General features: G+C 46.6%; 1 protein-coding gene across 1 annotated transcript; it reads left to right on the top strand.

The window, feature by feature from the left end:
* The first annotated feature begins 119 nt into the window (after nucleotides 1-119).
* Nucleotides 120-11208, top strand: BRCC3 (BRCA1/BRCA2-containing complex subunit 3). Its single transcript, XM_054040897.1, has 8 exons — nucleotides 120-249; nucleotides 1491-1611; nucleotides 2975-3061; nucleotides 5241-5329; nucleotides 6391-6446; nucleotides 6942-7073; nucleotides 7863-7906; nucleotides 10352-11208. The coding sequence occupies exons 1-8, from the start codon at nucleotides 145-147 to the stop codon at nucleotides 10501-10503; spliced, it is 786 nt and encodes a 261-aa protein (XP_053896872.1). The 5' UTR covers nucleotides 120-144; the 3' UTR covers nucleotides 10504-11208.
* The last annotated feature ends 250 nt before the right edge of the window (nucleotides 11209-11458 follow it).

Genomic DNA, 11458 nt, shown 5'->3' with positions numbered 1-11458 from the left:
TCCGATATCCTGACCGGAAGTTGAACTGCCCCTAGAAACTGCCATTGGCTGTTGACTTTTCAGGCTGCGCTGGGATTGGCCGCGAAGTGCCGGCTCTTGGGTACGGCGTGACCCGCGCTTCCGGGGTGGGGTGGCGCTGCTAATATGGCGGTGCAGGCTGTGCACCTGGAGGCGGACGCCTTCCTGGTCTGCCTCAACCACGCGCTGAGCACCGAGAAGGAGGAGGTCATGGGGCTGTGCATCGGGGAGGTACCGGCCGGGCCGCGGGCAGGCGGGCCCCAGAGCCCGGGCGCTGGGTGTGCAGGAGTGTCCCCCAGCGGGTGCCTGGCCATCTCTGCTCCGCATAGGCGAGGGGCTGGATGTGTCCCCCACCCCGGGGATGCCAGCCTGCCCCCCCAATATAGACTAGGGGGTAGGGTGTCCCCTACCCCGGGGAGACAGTTCCAGTGCCTCTGCTCTTGCTAGGGAGAAGGACAGCCACTACCCTTAGAACTAATACGCCCTGCTGGAGCGGGGGCCTAACCACATTCCCCCTCTCTAGGAGAAAGGTCTGTGTGTGTATGGGGTGCTTGTTAGTAGTACCGTGCCATCCCCCAAAAGGATCTGTGTATGTGTCCAGAGGTCCTGCTGCCCCAGTGTAGGACTCTGAGATTTAGGGACAAGGGGCTCTTTATCTGTTGGGGGGGAGGGCTGTAATTTACTGGTTGGGGGACAACATGGACTTGTTAGTGGGGAATGACCCAATGCTAACTGATAAGGTGTGTATTTTCTGGGTGCAGCATTGACTAGTGTTTGCTTGAGAGTACCAGCATTAATTCAGGGGTGGGGGATGTGCAGAGTCTAGCCAATAAGAGACCATTTCTTCATGTTCCAAGTCAAAGCAGCAGGTGAGTGTCTGGCCTGCAGGAAAGGGCTGTGTGTTTTGACTTGATAAGTAGGTTTCGTTTTTGAGAGAGTGGATGTTGGGTAGGCTTTTCATGCCCTGATTGACCCTAAAAGTGAAATATGCATAAAAACGTGTAATTAAGTTACATCTTTACACACAAATAAACTTGCTAAATTCTAGCTTCACTGGTGAACCTGATCCTCAGGGAACTGAAGAAATAATAGCAATGACCAAAGCTGGCATAGTTTAGACATGTTCTGCTTAAGCATTTCTTGCACAGCTCTGGTAATAATGTGCCTCACTCTTGCTCTGGAGCCTACATCTGGCTACTCTTGTCCTGGCTATCTTTTCAGTAGTCAGCCACTTGTGCCAATTCAGCTGTGAGATTGGTGTGACACCCTAAGCTCATAGCTTCAAGAATTTTAAATTCCTGGTTTCAGAAGTGAAAACCTAGAATAAGTAATCCACTGAAAAACCTATCCCTGTGTTTTAAGAGATCTAAGCTGGAAAGCATGCTTTTTTAATAAAGACGTGATAGCACTCTCATTGAGAAGTTGGTTCACTGAGAGAGATGAGTGATTCTTGCTCTCTCATTTATTATTAGGTCGACACCAGCAGAATTGTTCATATTCATTCTGTGATTATCCTGCGCCGTTCAGATAAGAGGAAGGATCGAGTGGAGATATCTCCGGAGCAGCTTTCAGCTGCTTCTACTGAAGCAGAAATATCCTTTTATAGAGACTAGCCAGAAAGGGCTGTGTTCAGTAGGAAGCTTTATCAACAAGGTTTCTAAACCTCAAACCCGTATGGTTTCAGTACCACCCTTGGTTTATTGTAGTTAATATAAAGATGCCTACCACCTTTTCACATACTCTGCCTGAGAGGCTGTGCTACAGCTCTCCACTGCTGCAGTCTCTTTCCACACTTTTTGAATTATGTGATGGAACCATATTGTAATTACCCATTGTTCTTGATCACTTGGTTTTGTCAGAAATATATTCAATGCTACAGTTTTTAATATGGGTAGAGAAGATCATAGAAGATAAGGATTGGAAGAGATCTCAGGAGGTCATCTGCTCCAACCTCCTGCTCAAAGCAGGACCGACTTCAACTAAATCATCCCAGCCAGGGCTTTGTCAAGCTGGGCCTTAAAACCTCTAAGGATGGAAATTCCAACATCTCCCTTGGTAACCCATTCCAGTCCTTCACCACCCTCCTAGTGAAATAGTTTTTCCTAATATCCGACTTAGACCTCCCCCACTGCAACTTGAGACCATTGCTCCTTGTTCTGTCGTCTGCCACCACTGAACAGCCTAGCTCCATCCTCTTTGGAATCTCCTTCAGGCAGTGGAAGGCTGCTATCAAATCCCCCCCTCATTCTTCTCTTCTTCAGACTAAATAAGCCCAGTTCCCTCAGCCTCTCCTCATAAGTCATGTGTCCCAGCCCCCTAATCATTTTTGTTGCCCTGTGCTGGATCGTGTCCAATTTGTTCACATCCTTTCTGTAGTGGGGGGCCCAAAACTGGACACAGTATTCCAGATGAGGCCTCACCAGTGCCAAATAGAGGAGAGAATGTTTAGACTAACACCCAAAGTATTATAACTAATCCCTGGAGTTCTAGTTTAAGATTGCCTTTGTATTTTGAAGAAAGCTCACCTTTCACTTTTAGAATTGGCAAATGCAGCAAGAAAACTTCGTAGCAAATGAAAGGTTAATAGGCTTGTGTTTTCAGGTTTGGTGTATTTGAAAACTCCCCCATTAGAAAAGCCCTTTTTACATGTAATCTTTTTAACGGCAAGAGTCCGATTCTTTGGGTAGCTTACTAGCAATTGTTGTCATATATTTCTATGTACAAATGCACATTGCTTCTGTTCAAGGAAGTGTTACATCTGTGAGGATGTGGCTACGAGGAAGACTGTTTCAACACACACCATCACCTGTCATTCTTCCCTTTAATGTACTAATATCAAATTATCCCTTGAGGGCCATGTTTGGATTCTGCCCCGTGGTTATTATTTAACTTGCACAAGGGACATATAGTCTCTTCTGCTCTATCACTGTTTTGAAAGTACCTTGACTAACACACAGATTGGCTGAGATTACAGGACGTCCCATGAGGGTTGTGGGCTGGTATCATTCTCATCCACACATAACTGTATGGCCGTCTCATGTGGGTAAGAAGTATCTCAGCCCAGAGCTTCACATGGACATGTGCTTCATTGTGAACAATACCACTTTGACCAATTTTTTTTGTTAAAGTGATACTGTTGAAGTTTTTAATCCCATATTTTCCCCTACCTTCAAATTATCTAAAATGGGAAGTCCTCTGGATTCCTAAAGTAGGCAAAGTCTGTTTCTAGGTGTTTTTCAAGACAGCAAGTTCAGAGCTGTAATCAGAAACACAAGGAACAGAAGGAGATACTCAAAGCTCTTTGGATGTCTTTATTTTTTCTAGTTGTACAGTAGAACATCAGAGTTATGAATGCCTCGGGAATGGAGGTTGTTCGTAAATCTGAAATGTTCATAACTCTGAACAAATGTTTATGGTTCTTTCAAAAGTTTACAACTAAACATTGACTTAATACAGCTTTGAAACAGTACTATGCAGAAGAAATATGCTCTATCTTTTTTAGTAGTTTACGTTAAACACAATACTGTACTGTATTTGCTTTTTTTTTTTTTTTTGCGCGCCCGGGGGGGCTCTGCTACTGCCTGATTGTGTACTTCCAGTTCCAAATGAAGTGTGTGATTGACTGGTCTGTTGTTCCTAACTCTGAGGTTCTACTGTACATGGATGTGTATGCTATAACAAGAGAACAATGCTTCTTCAAAAGAGCTGTTGAAATCTGCTTAGATGTCTGGTCATTGCTTTGATCTGCCTGTCTGGATACATGTTATACTCCCCGGGGAAAATCTGTGCTACTGCGTGTGTGCATAATTATGAGCCACGCATATTTTTAATTTTCGGCAGAAGCTTTTTTTCTGCACAAAAATGTTGCTACATTTCCACTTTGCCCACCAGAGGGCACTGTGGTGATAGAACACAGCAGCAGCAGCTCCCGGCCATCTAGGGCAGAGAAAGAGCCTGCCTTCTTCGCAGCACCTGTCGGCCCAGGTCAGGAGACGGGCTATGGGGAGACAGACAGCATGGGGTGCTGGAGGGGTCAGACGGGCTCATAAGGGCTAGTTGGGGAGGACAGACTGGGGAAGAGGCAGAATGGGAATGGAGGCACAGGGAGGAGAGAGGTGCAGGGCCACATGGTGATGGGGGAGGGGGTGCAGAGCCACATAAGGACAGAGGGTGGCTTAGTGGGGGCACAGACACATGGAGATGGGGGTGTGCAGAGACACATAGGGACGGGGTGGTTGGGTGGGGGCACAGAGACACATGGGGATGGGGGAGGGTGTGCAGGGCCACATGAGGATGGAGGTGAGTGGGTGTCTGAGTTGGGGTGGAGGGACACATGGACAAGAGGTGCAAGGATACATGGGGTGCAGGAACACATAGGGACGGGGCAGATGTGCCTGACTGAATGGAAGCAGCTAGGGGTCAGCCAGGGTCTGCATGGGGGAAGCTCCCTAACAATCCCTCCCGCCTCCCATACTTTTCCCACCCATACCCAACAACCCTCCAAGTTCACACCCAGGCTCCTTCCCAGCAATTTACTTCCCTCTCCCTCAGCTGCTCCATTACCCCTGACTCCCACAGGCCTTTTCACTGCTTCTGAGGGGTGTGATAAATACGGTTCTGTATTGTAGTTTAAATGAATTATTACTCAGAATTCTGTATTAATATGCCTAGTAAGGAATCTATTTGTCAAAAAACATTTCCTGAATCTTTTTTGTTGTCTGTATTGTTACAGACATACTTGCTGACAGGTATTTTGAAATAAATGACCAAAAATAATTGAAACTGGTGTAATTATATTGTGTTATTTTGACAAATAAAATATGCAGAATTGTGCAGAATTTTTAATTTTTTGCAGCATTTTTAATTTTTTGGCACAGAATTTCCCCCAGGGGTAATGTTATCAGGCTGACTTTTTACTTCATTATTTCATATTGCATATTTTATATATAGGATTTTAAAGATAGAACATTAGCATTTTAGCCTTGTTTTGTGTTAGATCATTACTGGAAACTTTTAAATATTCCTTTAAAGCCGGCTATTTTTTGGACATGGAGAGCTATTCTTTTTAAAATACCTCCCCCCAAAAAATCATTTGACTAGAATGAAAATAAAGACTATTATCTGGAAAGATGGCAAGTCTTTGCCTGGTGTTTCAGGTGACGGGCACAGTCCTTCACTGCTTAGCAGCAGCCTGTTTATTTTGTTTTCATTCACACCTGCAGATGTTCGCACTCAAGCCATGTATCAGATGATGGACCAGGGCTTTGTGGGGCTCATCTTCTCCTGTTTCATTGAGGACAAGAACACAAAGGTAGGCAACTTGCAAATGGAGAGAAACCCTTCATATGCCAGTTTGAAGCTTCAGCTTTGATGCAGAGGTGAAGTCTTACGTTTAACTCTGAATGGTATCTGAAATAAGGGTTCACTCTGGAGTTGGGTCAGGGGCCTGCTGGAATGTAATCAATGTAAATGCAGCACAGATGTAAATTAATCTCCAGGCTGGTTTGGTCACAATGCTACAGTTTAATGTGGTTAGAGAAGATGCTCTGGAGGAAGCAAACTTGTGTTTAGCTCCAATTTATAATTGGCAAATGTAGCAAGAAAACTTGATGGGAAATGATAGTTTTCAGGGTTGGTGCATTTGAAAATTCCCCCAGTAGAATTCTGCAGCCTATAGATTGTTTCGTAGCTCTGCTGGTGTTTGAGCTCTGGGACCAGACAGAATGGTGTGCATCAAAAAGTAACTTACTGCACCACAATAACACATTCCATTCAGTATAGACTTTTTTTGTCCTGTCTTTCAGGCCTGTTGTGTCTAATTAGTTCAGAGTGTCTTGTCTAACATCGTTGTCCCCTGTGAGAGGCTAACAGTTGGGATGAACTGGGAATGAAATGTTGCCTTTGACCAGGTTTTCCAGGTTTTTGTAGATTTAATCAGATGGTTCTGATTTAAGAGTTTTCATATGATAGTTAATATAGTCTGTAGTGCCAGGATTCTCAAACCGGGGGTTGGGACCCTTCAGGGGGTTGTGAGGTTATTACATGGGGGGTCGCGAGCTGTCAGCCTCCACCCCAAACCCCGCTTTGCCTCCAGCATTTATAATGGTGTTAAATATATAAAAAAGTGTTTTTAATTTATAAGGGGGGGGGTTGCACTCAGAGGCTTGCTATGTGAAAGAGGTGACCAGTACAAAAGTTTGAGAACCACTGCGTGAGTGTCTCAGTATTTGCTTATTAAGAATTTTTCATTCCTCCTCCCTCACCAAAAAGTGGTACATTTGAACCCTCAGGGAAAGTATTATTTGAAAGTTTGGATTTCAAGTGAGCTCTCATTGCCCATAGTCTGATGTTTATCTCTCCTGATTCTTTTAGACGGGCCGGATACTCTACACCTGTTTCCAGTCAATTCAGGCTCAGAAGAGCTCGGAGTAAGTACTGTCTGAAAAGCTTCTTAACATTCATCTCACAGGAGAGAAATGATCAGTCTCTTCTGTCTCCTTTTAATTGTCAGCTTTCCTTGGTAACTTAAATGAGTAGTACTATTATTGTTTGATCATCTGAACGTAGAACTAAATGTTGTGTCAATCCCAGTAATTATGGAAGTGTAAAGGAGGTCTCATTTCCGCTTGAAAGTGGACAAATTTCTAAAGGGGAATCTAAGCCATAGGAGCCTTAGTGTTCGTACGCTTATCGGGCTGTCGCCAATGCTGACTTCCTAGTTACTCTTTTTTCCCATTCCTAAACTGGGTAATGAGTACCATTACAAACTGCTTCTCGAATGTCAGTCAGCACGAGCAAGCCTGCCCGGCAACAAAGCTATGGTGATGTCACTGTTGGGCAAGCCGTTACTGCTGTATGGAATATATGGCTGTCTAAAGCAGCAGACCACAAGGTATGATAACTTGCACGTGATCATCTTGCAGGTATGAGAGGATTGAAATTCCTATTCATGTTGTTCCCCATGACACCATTGGCAAAGTGTGCCTGGAATCGGCGGTGGAGCTGCCCAAGATCTTGTGCCAGGAGGAGCAAGATGCATACAGGAGAATTCACAGGTAGGGGGAGTCAGGGTCCCACAGCACCAGAGGGTCTAGTTGATGACAATAGCTTTTAAAGTTAATATACTTGACCCTCATAGTCCTTTATCCTGAGCAGAGCACAAGTGTAGAAAGAAATAAAGGGGTAGCTACACCTAGTATCATGAGGGGCCTTGAAGCTAGCTTTCAGTCCTAAAGTTCTGCTCTTTATCCTATGTGTTTGTATGTCTGGTTAATGACTCCTGCTCCCTGAGGTGCCTCTGCAGGGGCACTAGTTTCAAAAAATTCTTCCAAAGTTTTCATCTGTAAGCCTGACAAGACTGCAAATCCTTGCTTAGTGGAATGTATCTCAGGCCCCACTCCCAGAGATGGAGAGGCTACAGCTAGCAACTCTTCTACTAGCCTAGAAAAGGGTAAGGGGCCTGCATAGTATGACAGTGATGCTGATACTAAGGCAACTGCATGAGCCTCTCATGATCATGGTTATCCAAGTGTGATAGGAGTGAAAATGGCTGATCAAAAGGGAAGGTATTTGAGAAATAAGACCAAATGCTAGTAGCATTACCACCCTCCTGTCATAAGCCTCTGTCTGTGGAGTTCAGCATGGAGAATGCATGATACTCATTATAATACATGGTTTGATGCGGTGTGATCAATGCAGTGGAACTCCCATTAAGTAAGGGTGAGTAGTTCCAAAGTGCCTGTGGTTTTACACTCTTGTAGGTGGCTGTCTTCAGTAATTCAGGTTCACCTAATATTCAGTTCATTGCTGTCTTCTCACCAGCTGTGTTCTGTTCTTTCCCTTAGCCTCACCCATCTAGATTCTGTAACCAAGATTCACAATGGCTCAGGTAAGGGTTCCTCTTCTGGGAATAAGGATGCTGGACTGTGAGTTGAAATATGAGTCACCTTGTGGTCTTGAAAAATGGTAATTTTGGGTCAGTCTATAGAGGGCAGTAGACCACAATGTGTATCACCGTGTGTCTACTTGGAGATGTTCAGCGTTGAGCCAGCCTGTGAACAGATTACTTCACCCAAGTTTAGCACTATGTTTTGATCTTGCCATGTAGTTTGTCTTGCTCCGCAGCTTGGCTGACATTCAAACTTGTCCGTTCTTATATTGGGGGCTAGGGGAGTTCAGTAGCGAATCAAATTATTTGTTACATTTCTGGTCTTTGGAGGGGTGGGGGCAACTGACTTCTAATGTGGGCTAAATCACAAATGGAATGAACTGGATGGCCTCCTTCAGTTTATCCATTTGGTTTTAAACCGTTATAGAACTGGATTTGGTGTTGGAACAGCACAGGGTACTGTAGTATGGATGCATCTTAAAGATTACTCCTGGGGGAATTCATGGCCCCCGCAGATTTATTAGCTTCCCCTCAGAAAAATGACTTTCTGACGGGAAACATAAGAAGAGGAAGCAAAGGGAAGCCGCAACAGTGGTCGTGAGCCCCTCTCCAGCAGCTCAGGTGCATTATTTCAGGGGCCCGGAGCAGCTGGTGGAGAGGTAAATCACCGCTGAGCCCCAGGCCCCCTTCTCTTCCCCCCCCCCCCCCCTTCCGCTGAGCCCCAATCACCTTCACCTGGACCTCCCTGCAGAGTCCCATTGTTCTTGTACATGGAAGCCCCCATTGACCCCTGTGCATCCAGATCTTCCCCACATCTGGCCCCCACACTGAGCTGCCCACACCCAGAATGCTCCACACAGAACCCGATCACCCCACACTAAGTCTCTTCACGACTGAGCCTGCCAGCCCATACCTGATGTGCCTGGTGCGGAGGGGGAGGGTCCTGGGATGTTTCTGGGTCAGGCCCGGCCCTTGCGCTGTGTCAAGGTTGGGTGCAGCCTCACTACCGAGTCCGTACCCCTTGGTGGGGGGAGAGGACGGGGCTGCAGGGAGATCTCCCACCTCCATGTAGCCAGTGGTCTGTGCTCCAGGATAGCAGTGCGGAGCCTCCATATTTATTTATTGACAAATTTTGCAGAATTCCCAAATACTGGGTGCAGAATTTATATTTTTTTGGCGCAGAATTTCCTCAGGGGTAATCTTAGAGCTGTGCTGGTCCAGAATTAAAATCAAGGTAAAGGGGGCCAATCCATATTCCTGTGGATACCTACTGGTGCTTCCACATGTGAGGTACACCAACGTAGACTTCTGTGTGGTCACACATCACTGAGGGGAACTAGGTCTCATTAGTTCCATAGCATTTAACTCTGATCTCCATAGGATGGAGTATTGTTCTACCACAGGAGTGGCCAATGCCATGTCTAACTTTCAGTGTAAAATATGTTTTCATTATATAAGATACTCTTTCCCATATTGACTATGAATAAGACTACGTTTTCGTCACGGGTATTTGTAGTAAAAGTCACGGACAGGTCACGGGCAGTAAACAAAAATTCACAGCCTGTGACCTGTCCATGAGTTGTACTATATACCCCTGACTAAATCTTGGGGAGGGGGTTGGCCCGGGAGTGCTGCGGGTGCTTGGGGGGAGGAAGGGGTCCCCGGCGGGCGCTGCGGGTGTCGGGGAGGGAGGCAGTAGCTGGGGGGAGGGAGGAGGGATCCCGCTGGTGCTGGGAGGGTGGTTGGTGGCGCTGCAGACTCCCTACCCAGCTCCATGCCTCCCCAGAAGCAGCGACATCTTTCAGCTCTGGCGGAGGTATGTCCAGGCAGCTCTGCACGCTGCCTCCTCCCTGGCGCCGGCTCCACAGCTCCCATTGGCCGGGAACTACGGCCAATGGGAGCTGCGGGGGTGGTACCTGCAGGCGGAGGCAGTGCGCAGAGCCCCCTGGCTGTGCCTCCCCACTAGGAGCCAAGGGATGTCGCCGCTTCTGGGGAGACCCCCGAAGCAAGTGCTGCCCGGAGCCTTCACCCCCTCCTGCACCCCAGCCCTGAGCCCCCCACCCAAACTCCTGCTGCTATTGGCGGGGGCGGGGGAGGGCGGTGGCTGCTGCAGAAGTCACAGAATCCGTGACTTCCATGACCTCCGTGACAAACCCGCAGCCTTAACTATGAAAAACAATCAGTCTACACTAGGCCTGTTTACATGTCAATTTTTATTGTATGTCCCCAAAGGGCATCTAAAACTCAGGTTTAAATAATTTTTATAAGTATTCTCCCCTCCTCCCCCTTGGACTTGTAGCTGTTGTTTAACCCTTTCCTGTGAGGATCCATGATGTCTCAATGTGAAATATTGTTGTGAAACCTTTCTGCTTAAGCTTTGCAATTCTGCAGCCTGGTGAGAGATTCTTCCTCCTGCACTGACATGTTGTTTTGTGTCTTTTCCAGTGTTCACCAAGAATCTCTGCAGCCAGATGTCTGCTATCAGTGGTCCCCTCCTGCAGTGGCTGGAGGACAGACTGGAGCAGAACAAACAGCGGGTGCAGGAACTGCAGCGGGAGAAAGAGGAGCTCATGGAAGAACTAGCTGCCCTGGAGTGAAGAGGAAACCCCAGACCCTTTTTTTTTTTTTTTTTTAAGTCAATAGGATTGGACAGGAGTGACATGTGGCTGATGTGTGGTCTGTCTTGCCTTTCTATGAAGATGCTACTTGTTTCTCTCATCTTGCTTCATGTGACAGCTCCCAAGAACGCTTCCACAAGATGACCAAGGGCTCACATCTGTCTCCAGCTAGATTGGAAAGCCTTGTGCTGCCTGTGTGAAAAGTCCACTCCGGGTGCACAAAGGAGCAATCCAGCACCACCCTAACTAGGGTGATTCAGCAGCACACTCTTGGGAAGAGACCATAGCTCTAGGAGGGGGATACCTAGTGAATTTATTTGGTTCCCCTCTCCCCTGTTGTTCAACACACATCCCTTTTATATATATATATATATATATTGCTGGGAGCCTGGAACCAGAGGATCATGGGTGGGGTAATAGCTGCACTTCTACAGTAATCACGACTTCTGTTGTAGTCATGGTCAGAGAAGGGGGGGGGGGGGTGCTATGCCCTTGACACTGCCAATTTTGCCTCCTTTTGGTAGCTCCAGTTGACAGGTAGTGGCTTGATGTCCAGTAACTTTCTGGATTAGTGATTGCCTACTCTTACATGTATGGTAGCGTGGGGGTAGATGCGGCCAAGATGAAGGGGGTTTAAGGTTTATGCCTCCTGTATTTCAAACCAAATAAAGAAGGGCAATTTGAGAGTGGAAATGAGTTGGATGCTGCACCAAACACAGTGCGAGTGCTGCAGTTTGAGTGTTCGGTTTCCTTCAGCGTCTCTCACTGTAGTTGTACACTGGTTACTGAGCTGCTTCCCACTGTTGGACTGGATGGGTGACATTGTTTTACAGAGAGGAGTATGTGGGGGGGAGAGCAGCTGTGATAGATGATGAAAACTTTTCCTTCCTGTGTCCTGAGATCCATTGCAAAGGTTTATTTGCAGTAGTTATTT

The sequence above is a fragment of the Malaclemys terrapin genome, chromosome 9 (genome assembly GCF_027887155.1).
Source record: "Malaclemys terrapin pileata isolate rMalTer1 chromosome 9, rMalTer1.hap1, whole genome shotgun sequence".
In the NCBI taxonomy this organism is placed as follows: domain Eukaryota; kingdom Metazoa; phylum Chordata; order Testudines; family Emydidae; genus Malaclemys; species Malaclemys terrapin.
This window is presented reverse-complemented; position numbering and strand designations above follow the sequence as displayed.

Bases quoted from the DNA above. Each gene is read 5' to 3' on its own strand.
- BRCC3 (XM_054040897.1), top strand. From the start codon at position 145: ATGGCGGTGCAGGCTGTGCACCTGGAGGCGGACGCCTTCCTGGTCTGC. The intron at 6,447-6,941 runs GTAAGTACTGTC...ATCATCTTGCAG, and splicing joins CAGGCTCAGAAGAGCTCGGA to GTATGAGAGGATTGAAATTC. The intron at 7,907-10,351 runs GTAAGGGTTCCT...TGTCTTTTCCAG, and splicing joins CAAGATTCACAATGGCTCAG to TGTTCACCAAGAATCTCTGC.